Genomic DNA, 22,937 nt, shown 5'->3' with positions numbered 1-22,937 from the left:
AAAAAAAAAAAAAAAAAAAAACTATACTCTGAGCATGATCAAGCAGGCACAGAAGAAATCCAAATGACAAAGAAACACACAAAGATTCTCAACTATTAAAACACGAACTAAAGATTGAAACAAAATTAAAAAGAATTAATGCTGACAGTAGCATAGAAAATCAGGCACTGAAATACAGTGTTACTGCAGATAAATTAGTAGAACATTTTACTACACAAGTTGGCAATATTTATTCAACTTTTAAGTACTCATATCCTTCCATCCAAATCTATTTGTTGAAATCTATCTTATGTTCAAGTGTCCCAAACTACATGCACAAGGATTGTAGAAATGTCTGTAATGGGGGAAACGAGGGGGAAAAGGACACAACTCAAATGACCATCAAAAGATAGTAAGTCAAACATAATAAATAACCATATACTGAAACATCATATTAAAAAGAAAAAAAAAAAATGAAGATATATACCTTCTCCTAGCATGGAAAAAATGCACAACACACATTACAAAGCAAAAAAAAAAAAGTTTGTAAAATTATATAAAATATAGCCCTGTTTTTGTAAAAGGAAAATCATATAACAATAATAAAACAACAACCAATAGTAAGAAATGTTGTTATATCATAGCACAAAATATCTGGAGTAACATATACCAAACTATCGATAATAGTTACATCTAGTAAGCAGAATAATTAAAGATTTTTACTGTCTTTCCTATATACATCTGTAACATTCTGAAGGTCTATATGAGCATATATGTGCAATTAAAAAACTTAAAAATTGATATATAAAAAAAATACACAAAATATCTTAGTTTGTGGCCTAAAGAAGAATATGTGGATGTAGCACACATTACAGCAAATAACTACCTGTATACTTTCCCAGGATGGCATGGCCCTACTGAAAGAGAACCTTCCTACGGTTCCCATGCTTCTAACAAAAGGATTTTTTTTTAAGGTTTTTTTGAGACAGAGTTTCACTCTTTTGCCCAGGCTGGAGTGAAGTGGTGCAATCTTGGCTCACTGGAACCTCCACCTGGAGGAGTTCAAGTGATTATCCTGACTCAGCCTTCCAAGTAGCTGGGATTACAGATGCCCACCACCACACTTGACTAATTTTTGCATTTTTAGTAAAGACAGGGTCTCGTCATGTCGGCCAAGCTGGTCTCGAACTCCTGACCTCAGGTAACCCACCTACCTCAGCTCCCAAAGTGCTGGGATTACAGGCATGAGCCACCACGCCCGACAAAAGAAGGATTTTTAAACAGAACTAAATTTTAAAAAGTACTTCCAATCATCATCACCGATATTCCTTGAAATGCCTGTGACTTAGATTATGCCAGTCAGAAGTAAATGACAGGTAATTTAAATCAATCTCATCGTCAGTCCTATGTAAAAGATTAACACAGGAACTAACTTATGCTTAGTCATTTCCTTAGCTCTGAAACTTCAACTTTGCAGGGGTATTTTCAAATGGTGGTAGTCAAAGTTGTTTTCACTGGATTATTTCAATTAGAAATGGTTACTTGCATAGCTAGAAAGTTTTTGAAAATAAGTAAGGGGAATGAGTGTAACCTAACCCCAATTAGATTTATATTACAAAGTTATATTAGCATAATAGCATAGCAATAAAAAATATAAAGTACAGACATTGACTATGGCATGTGTATATATATCATATCATATATATGTATATATAACAACCTGTTATATATGCCACATACATATGATATGATTTATAATTAAAATGTCATTTAAAATCAGCAAGCAAAGAATAGATTATGGGAAAAAAAAGCACTGAGAATCTAGCCAGTCATTTGTAAAACTCTACACTTAAATGCCTACCTTATACTTTCACCAAAATAAGTTCAAATAAGTTGAAATTTTAAACATAAAAAACAAAGCCCAAAGAATACTTTTAAAATACATTAGATGGCCAGGCATGGTGGCTCATGCCTGTAATCCCACCACTTTGAGAGGCCGAGGCCAGAGGATTGCCTGAGCTCAGGAGTTCAAAACCAGCTGGGCAACATGGCGAAACCCCGTCTCTACTAAAAATACAAAAAAATTAGCTGTACGTGTGATGGTGGGCACCTGTAATCCTAGCTACTCAAGAGGCTGAGGCACAAGAATTGCTTGAACCCGGGAGACAGGGGTTACAGTGAGCCGAGATCACACTACTGCCCTCTAGCCTGGGCGACAGAGTGAGACTCTTGTCTAAAATAAATAAATAAGTAAGTAAGTATATTAGCTAGGCAAGGTGGCATGTGCCTGTAGTCCTAGCTACTTGGGAGGCAAGGCGGGAGGATCACTTAAGCCCAGGAGTTCAAGGTTACAGTGAGCTACAATCATGCCACTGTACTCCAGCCTGAGCAACAGAGCAGGTGTGGTGGCTCATACCTCTAATCCCAATACTTTGGGAGGCTGAGGCAGGAGTTCTAGACCAGCCTGGATAAAATAGGGAGAGGCCATCTCTACAAAATATTTTAAAACTTTAACTGGATGAGCTGGCACACCTGTAGTCTTAGCTACTTGGGAGCCTGACACTGGAGGATCGCTTGAACTTGGGAGTTCAAGGCCCCAGTAAGCCACAATCATGCCACTGCACTCCAGCCTGGGTGACAGGGCAAGACCCTGTCTCAAAAAAAAATAAAAAATTTTAAAAAAATAGAATAACTACTGTTCTATAATGTTAAGGAGAAAGGGTTTTTTAAGCACGACATCAAAGACAGAAACCATAAGATAAAAGGTAGATGGATTTTTCTATATAAAATTTAGAAAGTTTTGTAGTATTTTTTTAAAAAGCCATAGTCAACATTAAAAGACAACTAGTAAACTAGAAGATATTTCAACGTATACAACAAAGGAGTAACAACTTTAACATAATTTTTTTTACTTTTGGTGTTTTTTTTTTTAACTGATGTCTTTAAAAGATGCAACACTCAGCCAGGCACAATGGCTGAAACCTATAATCCCAGCCTGTAATCCCAGGCACAATGGCTCAAACCTGTAATCCTGGCATGCCAAGGAAGGCAGACTGCTTGAGCCCAGGGGTTTGCGACCAGACTGGGCAACATGGTGAAACCCTGTCTCTACGAAAACTACTAAAAATTAGCTGGGTGTGGTGGGGTGTATGCCTGTAGTCCCAGCTGTCCAGTAGGCCAAGATGGGAGGATCACTTGAGCCCGGTGGTTGAGGCTGCAATGAGCCATGATCATGCCATTACACTGCAGCCTAGGTGACACAGTAAGAACCTGTCTCCCCCACCAAAAAAGTCCAACATTCAATTAGGAAAACTGACACACACAAAAATGAACATTTACAAAAGAATTGTTTATAAATGGCCAATAATCAAATGCAAAAATAAGTGAACTGCTCTGAGAAATGGCAAGGAAGATACAAGTTACTGCCCATCCAGCATTAGCAACTATGAGGGGGAAAGAGCACATTTAGATACTGAAGTTGGAAACTGAAATTGTTCACTTCCAGAAGAAATTCAACAATATGCATCAAAACCACTTTGGCAATATACATTCACATATTTTCTGACCCAGATTCCAATGTAAAGAAATTATCCTAAGGATTTACTCAAGGAAATGCTGCAAAATTTAGTTGCAGGAATGTTAATCACAGAGTTTATGTTTAGAGTGGTGGGAAAACTCTAAGCAACCTTAATGGGCATCCAACATCCAACTATAGGGAAAGAGTTAAATAAATCACACAATGAAATACCCATATTGCCACCAGAAATAATATCACAGAGTCTTGGGTAAAGATGACAGCTTGAGCAAATACATTTTACTTTCACTCTCCCTCAAAACTCACACAAAGAGATACTAAAAGGATTATTTTTTAAGAATAAATCTACAAGAATAAGAAACAAAGAGGAAAACAACCACAGCCACAAAATTTTAAATGCTGGAGAGCAGATGGCCCAGTAGTAATTAACTGAACAGACTACAAAATGGAATCCTGAGTCAGTCACCAGGAAGACGAAGAAACAACCTGATTCTAACACCAACCCCTCCAAAAGGCTTAGAAATTGGTGGCATCAGGTAGAGAAAAGAGGGGTAAAAATAGACGTCAAAACAGGAAGCCTGGGTTTAAAGAGTTAAGAAGCAGCTAAACACCCTAAACCCTCCTCTCACATCAAGCAACTAGCGGGCTTCCCTTGCCCAACCCTGGCATTAGACTGGAGGTGTACTCTCTGGGGAGTGAAGGATCTCTAGACTATAGAGAGTGCAGGTGATGTTGTGAATCAGGAACATTAAGTGAGCATTAACATGCTAACAATCCCCATTGTTAGCATGTTAATGCTCACTTAATGTTCCTGATTCACAACAGAGACCAGAGAAGGGCCTAAACTTAGTATTGGCGGTTTTACAACCACACAGCTCAGTCAGATCATCTTATACTACAGTTTCAGTTTATTTTAGTGAAGGAAAAAAACTCATCTTTTTAACAAAACATACATGTTCATAGTTAATTTAAAAAGAAGCATCAGGGCACAAGATAATATACAAAAATCAATTATATATTACACTAGCAATGAACAATCTGAAAACAAAGCAAATCCACTTAAAATACCATCAAAAAGTACAAACTACTTAAGAATGAATTTAACCAAATACATGCAAACTTGTACACTGCAAATTATAAAACACTGCTAAAAGAATTAAAGAAAATCTAAATAAAATGGAAAGACATCTTATGTTCATAGATTGGAAGACAATATTGCCAAAATGGCAATATTTCCAAGCTGATTTAAGATTCAAAACAATGTCTACCAAAATCCCAATAGTCTTTTCTACAGAAATTGACAAGCTGATCCTAAAATTTATGTGGAAATACAAGGGACCCAGAATAGCCAAAATAATCTTGAAATAGAAGAACAAAGTTGGAGCACTCACATTTAACCAATTTCAAAACTTACGTCAAACTTACAGGAATCAAGACAGCATAGTACCGGTGCAAGGACAAACATATAGGTCAATGGAACAGAATCGACACAGAAATAAACTCATACATTTCAACAAAGAAAAAACAGTCTCTTCAGAAAATGTTGAAACAACTACATATCAACATGCAAAAAGAATGAAACTGGATGCCTACCTTACATCATGAAAACTAACTCAGAACAAATTATAGATCTAAATATAAGAGCTAGAACTATTAAACACTTCAAAGAAACCACAGGAGTGCATCTTCTTGACCCTGCATTAGCTAATGATTTCTTAGATGTGACACCAAAAGCACAAGCAACAAAAGCAAAAAGAAACTGGACATGACCAAAATTTAAAATTTTTATATTTCTAAGGACATCTTCAAGACAACCCACAGAATGAGAGAAAATATTTGCAAATCATGGACGTGATAAGGGACTTTTATCTAAAATATATAAAGAACTCTTACAACCCAACACTAAAAAGGTAAATACCCAATTAAAAATGGGCAAAAGATTTAAAGAGACATTTTCCCAAAGATACACAATATCCAATAAGCAGAAGAAAAGACAGTCAACATCATTAGTCATTAGATGCAAATCAAAACCACAAAGAGATACTACCTCATACTCACTAGGATGGTTATAATCAAAAACACAAAAAAGAACAGGTGTTGGCAAGGATGCAGAAAAGTTAGAATTCTCATACATAGAAGTGGGAACATAAAATGGTGAGCCACTCTAGAAAACAGTTTGGCAATTCCTTAAAAAATTAAACACAGAGTTACCACGTGACCCAGCAACTCTGTATATCATATGCAAACAAAGATTCACATAAAAACCTGTACACGAATTTCATCGTAGCATTATTCCTAACAGCCAAAAAGCAGAAACAATCTAAATATTCAACTACTGAGTAAGTAAACAAAATGCGTTATAGCCATTAAGGAATATTATTCAGCCATAAAAAAGAACGAAGAATTGATGCATGTTACAACATGAATGAACTAGAAAACATTGTTAAACGAAAGAAGCCAAAACCAAAAGGGCACATCACGTATGATTCTATTTATATGAAATACTCAGAATAGGTAAATCTATAGAGACAGAAAGTAGATTAGCGGTTGTCAAGGGCTGGGGTGAGAATGGGGAGTAATTGCTAAAGGGTGCAGTTTATTTTGGGGATGATGAAAATGTTCTGGAATTAGATATTGGTAATAGATGCACAATTTTGTGAATATACTAACACTGAATTAAAAGGGGAGAAAAATTCTGCCAAGGCAGGAATTATAGCAATAAGAACACTGTCAGTCATTATTGAGTAAGTCATTATCGGGGAATCAATTACTAAAATTATTACTGTGGAATAGATACTCTTATTTTAATATTATTTATATATATGTATAATTTTTTTTTTTTGAGACAGAGTCTCACTCTGTTGCCCAGGCTGGAATGCAGAGTGCAACGGCGCAATCTCAGCTCACCGCAACCTCTGCCTCCCAGGTTCAAGCGATTCTCCTGCATCAGCCTCCCAAGTAGCTGGGATTACAGGTACGTGCCACCATGCCCAGCTAATTTTTGCATTTCTAGTAGAGGCTGAGTTTCACCATGTTGGCCACGCTAATCTCAAACTCCTGACCTCAAGTGATCCTCCCACCTCAGACTCCCAAAGTGCTGGGATTACAGGGGTGAGCCACCACACCCAATCAATATTACATTTTTTTATACATCATGAGACGATGTATTTTTTCAATTTGGTTTCCTTACTAAGATTGTGGTTTAGATAATACTGTCTGGTATTGTTTACTTGTCTGTTAACAACAAAAACTTCTGGAGAGTCCACAAATCATAATATTGAATAATCTTCTGATTTATTTTAAACATCAAAGCAATTTATGTGCTGTTACAATACCTGAGACTCCCTAACATGTCCCAGACAGACTTAAAATTAAAAAAATTTAAAATGTACATAACACCAGTTTTAAACACACACTATATTCATTCTACCACCCCAGAAAACCCCTTGATATGTAACATTGTTGCAAATGTTAGTGTATTTTAGTGTATACCTGCCTAGAACTGCTTCTGTTTTTCTATATATACTTTCATATATATTTATGTATTTTATAGAACCGAATAATTCTAGACTTCTTATTTTGAAAACAAGTTTTTAATTTTCTTCTTTCACTTCCATGTACTAGTTAGGCAGGAGACGAATCAAGAGACTGTATCCTGGACTCAAACGAAGAGATTGTTTTCAGTACAGTAACTGCCAAGTACTACCTGGAGGTTGAATGAGATGATGTTATGTCTTAGTTAAGGAAAGCATCTGGACTTAATTTTTCTTCCTTTTATAAATATATTGATGTAATCCACTAGAGTAATCTATCCTTTCTTGTTTTACTTTTCATCTTTATAAAAGTTAAACAAAGTTAAGCTATGTGACCTGAACTCCAGGAAAAGATCTAAAATAACCCACTGACCAGTTCTTTTGTAACCTATTGGTAGATTCTGTAACTTGTTACTAATACAATTAAATCAAGTATTATATTTTAAAAATAAGTAAATAAAAGGAACTGTTTCTCAAGACAGAACCGAAAATTATCAATACAAGTAATATTTTTACTTACTGTAAGTTGACCTGCTACCCCAAAATCTGCAAGTTTTGCATGTCCTTCTGTATTTAGCAAAATATTTCCTGCCTTGATATCTCGGTGTATTTTTCTCATAAAATGAAGGTATTCAAGTCCCTTAAGAGTTGATTGTAATATTGTAGCTATTTCATCTTCTGTTAACTGAAAAAAGAGTAAGAAGTTCAAGTTCTATCAGTTTACATCAGCGCATTAGATAAAGGAGAAAAAAATAGATCCAAACACCTTTCTTGAAGATAAACAGATCTTATTCAACCTGTGAACAGTATGGCTGCTTATACCATAGATACACTGACCACTCCCAAAGCTGTATTTCCATACCAGATCTCCCCTCACTCAGATTTATGTATCTGCCTACACAACATCTCCAACTGGAGTACCTAGCCCACAACATAAGCATAACATGTCAAAATCAAACTCTTTATGTCTACCACCTTACTCTTCTCCCTCTGATCCATCCAACCTACCCTACTTCTCCCACGGTTCTCCCTCTCTCAGTAAAGGGAAACTTCACTCTTTCAGTTGCTCTGGCCAAAAACCTTGAAGTCATCCTTGACTCCTCTCTATCTTCAAAATACTGTATATTCAAATACCCCCTCTGTAATCACTGTGGTCCAAGTCACCATTGTGTCCTGCCTGTGCTATTCTCATGATCTCTTGTCTGGTTTATTTGTTTCTGCCCTTGATGCTCTACAATGTACTTTCCACACAGAAGCTATAATAAAAACATAAGCCAGAGTCAAAACCTATCAACGTTTTCCCAACTTACTTAAAATAGAAGTCAGTCCTTACCAAAACTTTACATGATCTGCCTCCCAGCTACCTCTTCAACTTCATCTTCTACCACTTTCTACCTTGCTCAATCTGTTTCAAAAAGGGCTTGTTTCCCTGCTGTTCCTCAAACACTCTAAGCACACTCCCCTTTCTGGGTCCTTTCAACTACCTATTCTCTTCATCCTGATGTCTATCCAGTTTGCTTCCTCACTTTGCTATCTGCCCAAATGTCACCTCCTCAGAAAATGGAGAGGGCTTTCGTACTCCATTTCTACCTCATTCTCTATTCCCTAAAATTACCTTGTCACTGCAGTATACTACCATCTGACATATTACCCATTATTTATCTATTTGTGTGATGTCTTCCCTGTTAGAAACACAAGCTCCTAAAAATGTCTAATTTGTTTACTTTTGTTTCCCTAACACCAATAAAGTCACCTGGCACACAGCAGACACTGAAAAAATATCTGTTGAACAATGATAAGTAAATGAAAGTGAGAATGCTAGAAACTAATATAGAATATCTCATCTGTCCAACACAGACTTTGTGCAGACCCAACACTGGTCCTAAACAAACTCAATCTACCAAAAAGCTGTTACAAAGTTTCCCTTCTGACAAACAACTCAGATATGAAATGGAGTGTGCTCTGGTGAAAAAACTATAGGATTGGGATTAGGAAGATATAGCTTTTACTCTTGGCTCTACTTTCATGTGACTTAAGCAAGTTACTGACCTTCTCTTAGTCTGTTTCCCAATCTACAAAATAGGAATATCACTTTTCTTTAAGAGTGTCATGAAAATCAATTAATATAAGGCATCATAATTTAATACCCAAGATATTATCAATCAATATTTAATAAGAGCCAGGTATTATGCTAATAATATGAAAAACAGCCAAGCATGGTGGCTCATGCCTGTAATTCCAGAACTTTGGGAGGCCGAGACAGACAGATCGCTTGAGGCCAAGAGTTCAAGACCAGCCTGGCCAACATGGCGAAACCCCATCTCTACTAAATATACAAAAATTAGCCAGGTGTGGCGGTGGGCACCTGTAATCCCAGCTACTCAAGAGGCTGAAGCGGGAGAATCACTTGAACCTGGGAGGTGGAGGTTGCAGTGAGCTGAGATCGTGTGTACTCCAGCCTGAGTGACACAGCCAGATTCTGTCACAAAATATATATATATATAATGGCTAACTGTTACTAAGTATTTAATCTATACTAAACACTATGTTTGTAATCTCATTTAATCCTTATAACTAAATGAAGTAGAGGAACCATTATTATCATCACCATTTTATACATAATGAAGCAGAGGCACAGACAAGTTAAGTCATTTATGCCAAAGATCACAGAGAAATTGTTAAAGCTTTCACTAAAGTCCAGGCAAACACTATTGGCAAGGTAGTAGGCTAGAGTTTGGGGTACCTTCTGTAGTGGAAGAGAACAAAGCTCATCACTTGATTTACCACCTCTTTATTCTAACCAGCTAAGCTAATCAGTTAAAGTAGCACCGCCTAACAGAAATATACTAGGAGCCACAAATATGATTTTTAATTTTCTAGTAGCCACACTGAAAAAGGAAACAAGCAGGAGCAGTGGCTGGTGACTGTGATCCCAGCTACTCAGGAGGCTGAGGCAGGAGGATCATTTGAGCCCAAGAGTTCCAACATGCAGTGACCTATGATCATACCACTGCACTCCAGCCTGGCCAATAGAGTAAGAGGAAAGAAAGAAAGAAAACAAGAAAGAAAGAAAGAATCAATTTTGATAATCTATTTTACTTAACCATTTTATTAAAAATATTATCACTCCACCATGTCATCAATATGAAAAAATTAAAGACTTGTTTTTTATAATTTTTTGGTAACAATTCTTCAAACTCTGGTGTATAATTTATATTTACAGCATATCTCAGTTCAGACTAGCCACATTTTAAATCCTTAATAATCACATGTGGCTAGTGGATATCATGGTAGACAGGGTAGAGTTTTAACACTTAGCAAAATAATGTGTAGTAATTAAAAATCAGCACTTAGTAATTAAGTTAAAATTTACATAAATAAACTAACATTACAATGGCAAAAAAACATCAAAAGTGCCATCAAAATTAATTTTGAACTGGCTTAAAATAACTGAAATAAAATGACTTGATGCTACATGTAAGAAGCCCTGAAGTCCAATTTTTAATTCAATAAATTATTCCAGTTTTGGAACTTCTTTATATATATCTTATGTTAGGATACTATGCCTAGCTAAAGAACTTGCTATTTGATTAGGCAAACACACTAATTCTGAATAATGTAAATCACGAAGATAGTATATGAATAATCCAAAGGTTATAACTCAGTTTTAAAACACTCCCACCTTCTAATTTCTGTAGCACCTCACAATTTACAAAGTACTTTTATATATTTAATTTTCCCAACTTTGCAAATATGTAATATAGGCATTATTCTTATTTTTCTTATTAAGAAAAAAAAAAAACTTAAGGTTAAGATTTCCCCTGCTTTTTCTCTTATCCAGTCACAATCTACACAGAAGCCAGAGTTAACTTTTTTATTTTCTGAAACAGGGTCTCACTCTGTTGCCCAGTGTACAGCAGCCTTAACCTCCTGGGCTCAAGAAATACTCCCACTTCAACCCCATCATACCCCAAAAGGAGCTGTGACTACAGGTGCATGACACCACATCTGACTAATTTTTTTTTCTTTTTTCTTTTGTAGAGACGCATTCTCACTATGTTACCCAGGCTGGCCTCAAACTCCCAGGCTCAAGCAATCCTCTGCCTCAGCCTCCCCAAGTGCTGGGAATACAGGCATGAAGTGGCACACCCAGCCCCAGAGTTATCCTTCTAAAACACACAACAGATGGCTTACTCACATGCTTAGAATCCAGCAATAGTTTCCTATTGTACCTGGGATAAAATTCAAACTCATTCCTACGACCTACAATATCCAACACAATCTAGGCCTGCCCACCTGTCAAACCCCATCTCCTACAGCTTCTCCTTGGCCTATTCTCTTCCAGTCATGGTAGCCCTTCCAGCACTGAGACATGCCAAACTCATTCCAGCCTCAAGGTCTTTGTGCTGGTTATTGCCCACCCTGAATGTTCCTTCAGGACTCTTAGCTCCTTTCTGTCATTTGAGTCTTCCTGTAAATGATACCACTTCTGAGTGACCGTCCTCAACTATCTACTCTAAAATAGCCCACCAAGCACTCTCCATAACTTTACCATCACTTCCTCCTCATTCCTTTTCTTCATAGTATTTATCATTATTCTATCTTTTCTATTAATGGCCATCATAAATTTGTTTTGTTGCCCTATTCCAAAGTGCACTACCATGACAGCAGAGTTGTCATCTGTTTTATTTGCTACTGGATCCCTCAGGCCTAAAGCAGTGTTCAAGAAATATTTACTGAATGAATACATAAAGAGATTAAGTAACTGAACCAGAACTAGAACCCGTGACTCCTAGGTCTTATACTGGCAACCACAGTTAACAGCAAATAATCTTTCATAAGGGGATTATTCTCGATTAACAGGAAATAAAGGAAGTTAATCTGTGAACGTGCTGGGTAGAAGCAGAAACCCAAATCCAAATCCAAATTTAAACATTTAAAATTCATTCAATAACCAAGATTTAATAGTCATTTTTTTCCCAGTAAGAAATAAGCAAAGCATGCTAAAAAAATCACTGCACTAAATTGGCATTAAAACTACCACATTGCCAGGCATGGTGGCTCATGCCTGTAATCCCAGCACTTTGGGAGGCAGAGGTGGGAAGATTGCTTGAGGCCAGGAGTTCAAAACCAGCCTGGGCAATATAGTGAGACCCTGTCTCCACAAAAAAAAAAAAAAAAATTAAAAACAAAACAAAACATTAGCTGGGCATGGTGGTACACACCTGCAGTCCCAGCTACTCAGGAGCCTGAAGTGAGAGGATCACTGGAGCCCAAGAGGTAGAGGCTATAGTGAGCTACGACTCTGCCACTATACTCCAGCTTGGGTAACAGAGTCAGACTTGTCTCATAAAAAAAAAAAAAAGAAAACAAAAGCTGTCAGACTTAAGAGACATAAAAGAGTAAAGAGGGAAAAGAACCATGGAAAAGGGAAAATCTGGCAGTCATCTCTCTGGTAGGAGAATGCACCGAAAAAGAGGCCAGAGAAAAAAAGATGGCATAAGAGACTAGCAGCTGCATTGTTCTAGAAGGTAAACCTACCGTTTTATTTCGTAATCGAATGATATCAGATACAGAACCAGCCCCACAGTACTCCATAACGATCCATAAGTCTGTGTTCTTAAAATAACTGCCATAATATTTGACTACATGATGGCTAGAGAGAGAGAGAGAATACAAATTAATAAAATGGCCTTCAAACATCTCTTAATTCAGGCGGTTAAGTATATACAAATTAATTCCTCATCTGGAAAGATCAATTACTCATAGTTAAGGATAAAATGGGCAACCTCCTGATAGAAATGCAAAATGATATAGCTTTTCTGGAGGGTAATAAATCATCAAAGTATAAAAAATGGGTGGGTCCTTTAATCAGCATTTCTATGTCTACAATTTATCCTCAAAAAAGAATTACAAATGTTCAAAAAATAACAATTACCATCATAGCACTATTGATGAAAGTGGAAATTTAGATATCATCTAAATGTCCATTCAACATTAGTGAGTTTTTTAAAGAAATAATAATACAGCCATATAATATCATGAATCCATGAAAATGTTATAGAGGAGTATTTGATAACATGAGAAGATACTGTGTTTATAAAAACAAACAAACAAGTCAGGCTAATAAAGCAGTAAGTACTGTAAAACTCCAAAGAGATCTGGAAGAATATGTATATCAAGCAGTATTTAACGATGATGATTTCTCCAAAGGGAAAAGTGATTTTATTTTCTTTTCATTTGAATGTTTCTAAGAAGTCATATGTACTTTTAATGAAAACACACACACACACACTACAATCTATTATAAAGAAAAAATGTTCAGGATCAAACCTCAAATGTTAGGTCTCAAGCTGGAAGAGAGATACCAAACAAAAACTTTCAGAGAAAAATCAAATACCTCATTAAAACGAAATAATGTGCCCTCTGAGAGCTGCTGCTTTAACTGGCTAGATTGCTGTCACGGCCAATTAAAGTTTCATAACAACTGATGCTCAAACCAAATTGGCTTCATTAACTCAGAACTCAGAATTTCCTGTTCAAACCTTGGGAAACATGCCAGTGACAAGGACAGCAAAACACACACACACACACACAAAGTATTAATGAAAAAGTGTCTAAATTAATGAAAAAGTGTCTAAGGTAAATATCAACACATTTGCTCTCCCTGTAATACAGGACTTACAAGAGTTAAGTACTGTAGGCCATTACTAACAGGTATTTACTACTGGAATATATTCTCTATAGTCTTGCATTGTTGGCTAGATTCTCCTATATATATATATGTACTTAGCCTGTCCAATTAGTCTATAAACTCCCAGAGCAAAAAGACTCTGCTCTGTTGCTGTATTCCTTACAGTGCTTAGCAGAATAGACTGTTCAAAATATCTCTTCTCTAATAAAGACATTTCCATACCCTGTTTGGAACACAGCTTCTGCAAAGTCTATTGAAAAGTGACAAAGTCCCAATTTGCCAAATGGAAAGAACCTCCAAAATGTATCTCAAAGAGGAGAAAATGGAAAACTGCCACCTTCATCTAGTCAATCCAATCAAGAAAAATGGGGACTTTATCTAGTAGACAGTAATCACAAAAATAGAAGGGGAAAAAAAAGGAGGGAGGAAGAAAAGAAAGGGCTGTATTCCCAAGTCTGTGAAATTGAAAGGCTTCTGGACTAATTTTCTGGTAGGTAGCCCCACCTACCCTAATGTAGAAGTTTTACAAACAGGAGGTACTAAGTTGATCTGATAACCAAAAAACCTTCCGAAGAATGAATGCAGCCTCAACTGGAAGAATTTCTCACCCATCTTCAACTCCCTAGAGCTGGCATTGCCCCCAACTTTCTGTTTGTCTCTAAACAGTGCTGGGGAAGCCTCCTCTGTCAGTGACCAACCCATGTTGTCATGGAATTTCAGAACAAACCACGTGGTTTTCTGTGGTTGCCTTTTGGTCTGACTTCCTGCTTTTATAGCATTTGACAAATCTTAGTTCCTCAAAAATAAATACTTAAGTACTCTCAGCTAGAATAATTTTTGTTAATGTGAAAGAACAAACAGTAATATATACATAACTACTCTCTTTTTATAGATTTACCTGATATTCTAAGGTTTCTAGAACTAAAAAACATTTAAATTATCTGTTCTATCTCTGCAGAAATGTTTTCTCAATAGGAAGTAAAAAAGATCATTATCACACACACACACACACACACACACACACACACACACACAAAGCAAGCACCACCTTCTGCCTCTTCTTCCTAATTTCTAAAAGGGCTCACTGAAAAGAAAAAAAGCCAGGCACGGTAGTTCGCTCTTGTAATCCCAGCACTCTGGGATTTGACTGAGGCAGGTGGATCATTTGTGGTCAGGAGTTCAAGATCAGCCTGACCAATATGGTGAAACTCCGTCTCTACTAAAAATACAAAAAAATTAGCAGGGTGTAGTGGCACATGCCTGTAGTCCCAGCTACTTGGGAGGCTAAAGCATAAGAATCGCTTGAGCCTGAGAGGCAGAGGTTGCATTGTGCTGATTGTGCCACTACACTCCAGCTTGGGCAACAGAGTAAGACTCCGTCTCAAAAAAAAAAAAAATAGAAAAATTGGGTGAAAAAAATGCCATGCACAAATAAAAACTACACAAGTTTAGCTACAAAAAAACCTTTTTCATCATAACTTTTTTCTGAAAAGAACATGTACAGTGATTCCATTGAATTCTCCCTTCCGCAAAATATCTAAGTAAATGTGTCTCTAGGTGTCAAACTCTAAACAATCACAGCAAATTCAAAACCACATTCTCCCCAAAGGAAGCCCATATGCCTTTACCTGTCACATTGCTGCATTATAGAGATTTCTTTGATTATCTCCTGCAGGTCTGATTCCACAGGAACTTGCTTAATAGCAACAATCTGACCAGTCTCTTTATGAATAGCTTTGTATACACTGCCATAAGACCTATAAAATTGGGAGAAGAACATTTATAAACTCAAAGCAAGCCAAGATATAAGAAGTGGTAAAACACAAGCAACTGATAGTTCTAATGTATATCCCTAAGTGCCTAATACATATACACTTGCAAAACTAAAATAGCTAAAATATTTTGAGGGGGAAAACTGTCACGAGAACTACAACAAAATGGCATCTTGAAAGCTTCACATTCAAAGCATATGTTCTCTGAAACCAAAGCATATGTTCTCTCCACATCTATACTGGGATACAATATGGAAGTGGCAGTCTTTGTTTTATTGCATTCACTCTGGTTCCTACCACAAGATCTTTCTGTCCTTGCTCCTCTTACTTAAAATAATTCTTAAAATATTATGGGAACTAATTAAAATCTAAGCCTGTTTAATGTCAGTATCAGGTAAACACAGCACACACACACACTCTTTGCTTCCTACTCCATCTTCCCTTAACAGCTTAGTACCAAAATAAAGTTTATGTATCTAGTCAATTTGGAGACTGTAAGACCACTAGATGTAGAATGTAAAGACACTGGATTTGAGTCTTACCAACAATACATTTTAGTTATCATTTATAGACACATTATTAACCTTGTTGTACCTGAATTTTCTCAACTGTAAAATGACAACAATACAAACTACCTTATAAGATATGATGTTATCTCATTTGTGATGGTCAAATGAGATACCATCATCACTTTATATAGATTACATTTTCACTGGAATCCTGGGCAGCTGTCAGTGAAATAATACTGAGTAAATTGTCTTTCATATTTCCCAAACACACCTGTATCTTCATACTGTCTTGGTGAAAAAAAATCAAAATAACAGTGCCACCTACTATGTCAAAGTAGTGAAATACTCTAACTGCCAAATAGATGCTCAAGAACTGTTACAATGCGAAAGGAACATAAAACTTTTTAAGTCTATGCAGAGCACATAAAAAAATTTCCATTCCATTAGAAGCTGTCATTCTTGTAAAACTAGTACAATGATCCTTAAATATGGCACCAAATACTTTTTGCCAGAGAGAGCCTCCTGCGGAGCATGTGTGAAGGACCCAATCACTGTCCCGTCTTCCTTGCTAAAATAACCCCCTAATTTGTAACGGTGGTGATGTGCTTGGTCCCAGAAGATATACTACAGTAGTCCAAGCCAATCACAGAATTCCTATTTCCTTCTGCCAGTGACTGAACTAGTGACAAACATGTCACCCAGTTCTGGCCAAAGAAATTTGAAGGTAATTCTGCTGAAGGGTTTCTGGGAAAGACTTTCTTCCCTGGCAGGAGACAAGCACACAAGAATGCCCATTTCCACTTGCCCCTTTCTTTCTTACTTTTGCTAATGCCATGAGAGGGATGATGCTTAAAACTAATGCAGCCATTTGAGACTATGAGAATTACCCAGATGTCAAGCCATTCTCAAGCCAATTAACCACTTCTTGACTCTCACACCCCCAGATGTATTTAGTTATTAATGTCTCCATTGGTTAGCCACTGTTTGTTGGGTATTGTTACTTCCATCCAAAGGCATTTTTGATATATTAGCTCCTGTATGTCTGAAACTGTCTTTATTCCACCTTCACTCTGGAATGATAGTTTGGTTGGATACCAGATTCTTTGACAACTTTCCCTCAGCACTGTTACTGCAGTGTTCCAACATCTATTCTGGCTGAGAAGTCTGCTTTCATTAGATTATCACTGTCCATGGGTAATCTCTCCATAGCTTTTAAGGTGTTCTCTTTATCCATAACAGTCTACTATTGTACTGTAATATAACTAGTAGTTGATCTGGCACTTCATACACTTCTTCAATCTGAGGGCTCATGTCTTTCCTCAAGAATGAAAAATTCTCAGCATTATTCTTTGATTATTTCCTCTATCACTTCTAGGATCTTCTTCTAGAATTCCTACTGAAACTATATTAGACCTCCTCAATCTATGTTGTCTTCCTGGTTTCCAAAATTGTATTTCTCTCTTCTGCATTTTGTGATCAGTCTCATTTCTATCTTTCAATTCACAAATTCTTTCAGTTTGTTTAGTTTACTGTTCATCCAATTTATTGGGCTTTTAGAACTTCAATTGTTGTAGTTTTCATTGTCAAGATTCCCAACATTTTATTTGCCTTTGGGCAAATGTGTTAATAATCATGTTAATAATCTGATGTTCTTATCCCCTCCTTGATCTTTTTGAAAATTATAATCATATTAAAGCACTTTTGAGACTGCTCCTCCATTATTTCTTTTTTCTTCAATGTGAATTCTCCCATTCTGTGGAATTTCTCATGGCAGTGGATTTCCTTGTATGGATTTCATTTTATCTTGAATGATTTTCCTCTATATAATACTCACTGTCAGATGGTTTCATGGTTCCCTTAGTATAGTCGTCTGGGCTGTACAACTTAAACGAGGTCTTATCTTCAGAGTTTGGGGATTTTGCCCTTCAAGATACCATACTTAAATACAATCCAAGCTCAGTTCCTATTATCGAACCAGTATATCCACTTTTTCCCTAGGCCACAGGCAAATGACACTTTCTGATGGCAGTCAAGCAAATTTATTTCAGCTTTAGTTCATAGGTGGAGGGCTGAGATTCAGCCCCCAACTTCATGTAGGAAGCTCAAATGCAATCTTTTGACAAGGATAAGACATGCTTTAGTCTCCACTTATTATTTAGATTTCTTTCCTATCCCTTGTCCATAGCTGTCTATATATCCTTATATTTAAAAGAATTTTCACTCATTATTCTTATGTATTAGAAAGTTCTCTGCATATACTCATTCAGCAACCTTGACCAGAACCTCCCTGGATAGCAAGGAAAACTCCAATAGCTCACAGGAAATTAAGATTCCTGGCCGGGCGCCGTGGCTCATGCCGGTAATCCCAGCACTTTTTGAAGCAGAGACAGGTGGACCACCTGAGGTCAGGAGTTCAAGACCAGCCTGACCGACATGGAGAAACCCCATCTCTACTAAACATACAAAATTAGCCAGGCGTGGCGGCGTATGCCTGTAATCCCAGCTACTCGAGAGCCTGAGGCAGAAGAATCACTTGAATCTGGGAGGCAGAGGCTGCAGTGAGCCAAGATCGTGCCATTGCACTCCAACCTGGGCAACGAGAACAAGACTCCATCTCAAATAAAAAAAAAAGAAATGAAATGAAAAAAACCTGCACAGTCTGAACATGTACCTCAGAACTTATTATAATTAAAAAAAACACAAAAACCAGATTCTTGATTCTATGTACTGTATTTACAGTAATCTGAAGCGGGGGGTTAGAAGACTTCAGCAATCACACTCACAAGTAAGTCCCTTAAAAGTTGATTCCCTACAACAAAATGAGATGATTCGATGAATTACAACTGACAGCAGAGAATGGAGAAGTAGGTGTTTTACATAAGCCATGCAAGGCAAGGATCTACATAGAAAAATGGAAATACTACAATATCTGAGGACAAATTAACCAGGTACAAGTCTTAACAATAGTGCTCATTTTTTATGAAACCATGGGCAAGATGCTTTTATTATCTTTCTATGATAAAAACTAAGTCAGTTTGTACAACTTTGAGAAGCAAAAAGAGAAGAAAAAAGGTGCTAGGCTCCACTTCAAAACACTTCCCAAGTGCTCTCCACTCATCCTGGTCTGGAGCTTTGGCTCCACTCTGCCACAGATCCATATGATTTCCTCACAACACAGAATGACTGCAGATTCCAGAATCCAACAGTTCCTTTAGCCAGAGCTCATTTTACAAGATACAAGTCAGTAAGAGTTCACAATCCATTCATTCTCCAGAACAGTTTAAGAATAGCATTGCATCGCATCACGTGTATGGAAAAGAAGTGTAGTGAAGGTCTTCCTTCAAAATATTCCTAGTTAAATGAGGCTTGCTTAGGTTCCTTCAGTCAGAATGACAGAAATCCAAGAAATAACAGAAATCTGGTATCATTTAGAAGAGCAGTAAGGTGATAGCATGGGAAGAAGGATCTGAAGCTTTGTTTTCTCCCTGGTGATATCTTCACAGGGAAATTTCCACATTCCTTACAGACAACATCCATAGATCTAAAATGCAATTTGTCCAGATGCAGTGGCACACGTCTGTAATCCCAGCACTTTGGGAAGCTGAGGCAGGAGGATCACTTAAGGCCAAGAGTTGAGACCAGCCTGGGCAACACAGTAAGACCTTGTCTCTACAAAAATAAATAAATAAACAAATAAATAAATAAAATACAATTAAAAATCATAATTAGCTTTTTTTGTTTACATTATATTCCTGATATATTCTGTGTCTATAGTTTTCCTTTGACATTCCACAAACCCAATCAGCCCAAACAGAGCTACCTGTAAGAACACCTAAATGCACTTTAAGACTTGACATGATAAGGTCTCAAAAACGCTTCAGTTGATACATTTAAAAATAGAATAGTAATAGTTGCCACTTACTGAGCATTTATTATTGTGACAAGCACTATACTTTAGCCCAGTTACCTCAGGTAACAACATAACTCTATGAATCGATATATTATTATTATTATTTTTTTTTTTTTTTTGAGACGGAGTTTCACTCATGTTACCCAGGCTGGAGTGCAATGACGCGATCTCGGCTCACCGCAACCTCCGCCTCCTGGGTTCAGGCAATTCTCCTGCCTCAGCCTCCTGAGTAGCTGGGATTACAGGCACGCACCACCATGCCCAGCTAATTTTTTGTATTTTTAGTAGAGACGGGGTTTCACCATGTTGACCAGGATGGTCTCGATCTCTTGACCTCGTGATCCACCCGCCTCGGCCTCCCAAAGTGCTGGGATTACAGGCTTGAGCCACCGCGCCCGGCGAATCGATATATTATTATCCCGAATTTACAGATGAGGATTGTGAACCTCCAAAATAGTAAGCAATTTGCTCAAACTCATGTGTCTATTATGACCAATAAACAGTAAAGCAAGGATTTTAACCCACGTCTGCCTCATATTATAGTAGTAAGAGCAAATTTTATTAGAAATGAGAGAAATAAGTTAGTCACAGTCAATTATGCCTATCAGTCTTTATCTTATTCTAAGGATAACTTATGAGCATTGTTAGATTAAAGGCCATGGCCTTGCTGCCTAAGGAAAATAGCAAAGATACCAAGCTAACGCTGAAAATGGCAGGCAACAGATGCAGAGGGACTGTCATTTCCCCATACCTTTAATAAAGCCAGTCAACTGGCAGTCTTCAGATTCATCTTGGACTTGTCTTTTCACAGCACAGCTGGTGTGTCATCTTTTACTTCCCTTCTCTGCTTGATTTCTTGCTGGATTCCAAAGAGTATTTTTCCAACTTACAAAAAGACGATGACTAATGTTTTTTACAAGGAGGTAAATCATGAAAAACTACTTCATATAATCCAGGATTGGGTTTAATGTTGTAAATCTGTGTCCTAACACAAAAAATACTAAACCCCAAAAACTATAGAAATGGGAAGGAAATGATTTTAAAGAGCATATAGTCATCAGTCAGTAGTTGTTTTTACAAGTTAGTATGTTAGGTCTTCCCTTGAACCAGAAATACTCCCAAGGGATTAAAAATAGACAGACACAGACACACACAGACACGCGCACACACACACACACTTATACATGCATAACCTGTTTCTGAAAGATACACAAGAAGCCGCTACCCTGGGTGCTTCTGGGTAGCTAAGAGACAGAGGTAGGAGGAATCTTTTTTTTTTATTGTATGCATCTTAATTTTTTTTTTTTAATTTTGAGTTATATGATTGTATTACCTATTCAAAAATTAACAAGAAAAACTTAAGAAATGGTGTCCTTAACATTTTAATTTCCTCAACATTACAAAAGAAGGAATAAATACACAGGATTGAATTAAAAGGATATATAAAAGTATAAAAATTATGTAAACTTTATTGTATCATGAAAGTCAATGATGGTCACTGCACATTACTAATATCGCTCATCAGTGTTTTATAAACTCATTAACAAATCTGTGTTTCAAGAAATCCACTGGCTCCCAACCTGGGATTGTGGGTCTCCTAAGTAGCTGCGAAGGTGGTACTAGTCCTTGATTTCTTTATTATATTTCACAAAGGTGCGAATATTAAAATGCTAAATTCCACTAATTTTCATTGAAACAGTTATTGCATACCAATCGGAAATTATGAGCAGCAAATAAACAAATTTCTGATGGAATTATAATCGAATTAGTGTTATCTGTTAAGTAGATAAAATTATACAAACCACAGATTCTACAAAAGAGAACACAATAGAAAGTCTTTGTATTAAACAGACCAGAAATCACTAAATCTGTCTATAATAGTGATTGGGGTAGAGTGAGGAAGGACATCACAAGCTATAAATTTACCTTCCACCCCTTCTAGAGCCATGCTGAAAGGTTCATATCCTCCTGATTCTGGGGCAGGAAAAAGACTGGGACCCACTGGCCTACCACAGTTTCTTTACACTCACCCTTCTCCAAGTTTCTCTAAAACATCAAACACTTCTTCTGGTTGTTTGGTTAAACTATCTTCATCCAATTTTTTCAGCTGCCTGTGAATGAAGAAACATAAACACAAAATATATTTTATTTGCTAGCAACTAGAACATAGAATATATCATTTATTTTATAATTAGCATCCCAGGAACTTCTCTACACAGTCTTCGCTAGTAAGACGTTTTAAAGAAACAGGGTTTCACTGTTGTCCAGCCTGGTTGCAGCAGTGTACAGCTCACTGCAACCTCAAATTCCTGAGCTCAAGCAATCCTCATGCCTCAGCCTCCCAAGTGGCTGGGACTACAGGCTCCTAACACTATGCCTGGCTAATTTTTTTTCTTTTTTGGAGAAATGGAGTCTCGCTATTATGCCTATACTGGTCTCAAACTCCTGGCCTCAAGCAATGTTCTCACCTCAGCCTCCCAAAGCACTAGGATTACAGGCATAAGCCATCACACCTGGCCTGAGAGACTGTTCTAAAAGATGACACTTGTTCTGGGTCACTCTGATAAGCAAAATCAGGACCAGCATATGGAGGGATGCCAAGAGTCAATCTTTAGTTCAAGTCGTGTAAGAATTTTCTAACAATAAAAGTTGTCCTACATAATGGTTTGAACTGCCTTAAGAGGTCCCTAGGTCTCCACTACTGGAAAATGTAAACAGAAAATGAATTGTTATGTGGGCCAGACATGGTGGCTCACTCCTGTAATCCCAGCACTTTGGGAGGCCAAGGCAGGTGGATCACTTGAGGTCAGGGAATTCAAGACCAGCCTGGCCAATATGGTGAAACCCTGTCTCTACTAAAAATACAAAACTCAGCTGGACCTGGTGACACACACCTGTAATCCCAGCTACTCAGGAGGCTGAGGCACAAGAATCACTTGAACCTGGGAGGCGGAGGTTGCAGTGAGCCAAGATTATGCTACTGTACTCCAGCCTGGATAAGAGAG

At 37.2% G+C, this 22,937-nt stretch overlaps 1 protein-coding gene across 2 annotated transcripts in view; it reads right to left on the bottom strand.

Annotated features, from left to right (window-relative positions):
* STK4 (serine/threonine kinase 4) overlaps positions 1-22,937 on the bottom strand; it is a 105,338-nt gene that overhangs the window by 77,617 nt on the left and 4,784 nt on the right. For both annotated transcript variants that reach the window (XM_017541199.2, XM_037742994.1), the window contains exons 2-5: positions 21,963-22,043; positions 15,370-15,498; positions 12,589-12,703; positions 7,568-7,732 (exon numbers count right to left, since the gene is read on the bottom strand). In XM_017541199.2, the coding sequence (XP_017396688.1) occupies positions 7,568-7,732; positions 12,589-12,703; positions 15,370-15,498; positions 21,963-22,043 (490 nt within the window). The remainder of the gene's footprint in view (positions 1-7,567; positions 7,733-12,588; positions 12,704-15,369; positions 15,499-21,962; positions 22,044-22,937) is intronic.

The sequence above is a fragment of the Cebus imitator genome, unplaced genomic scaffold, assembly GCF_001604975.1.
Source record: "Cebus imitator isolate Cc_AM_T3 unplaced genomic scaffold, Cebus_imitator-1.0 Scaffold132, whole genome shotgun sequence".
Taxonomy (NCBI): domain Eukaryota; kingdom Metazoa; phylum Chordata; class Mammalia; order Primates; family Cebidae; genus Cebus; species Cebus imitator.
The sequence above is the reverse complement of the archived record's forward strand: the minus strand, read 5'-3'. Positions and strand labels throughout refer to the sequence as shown.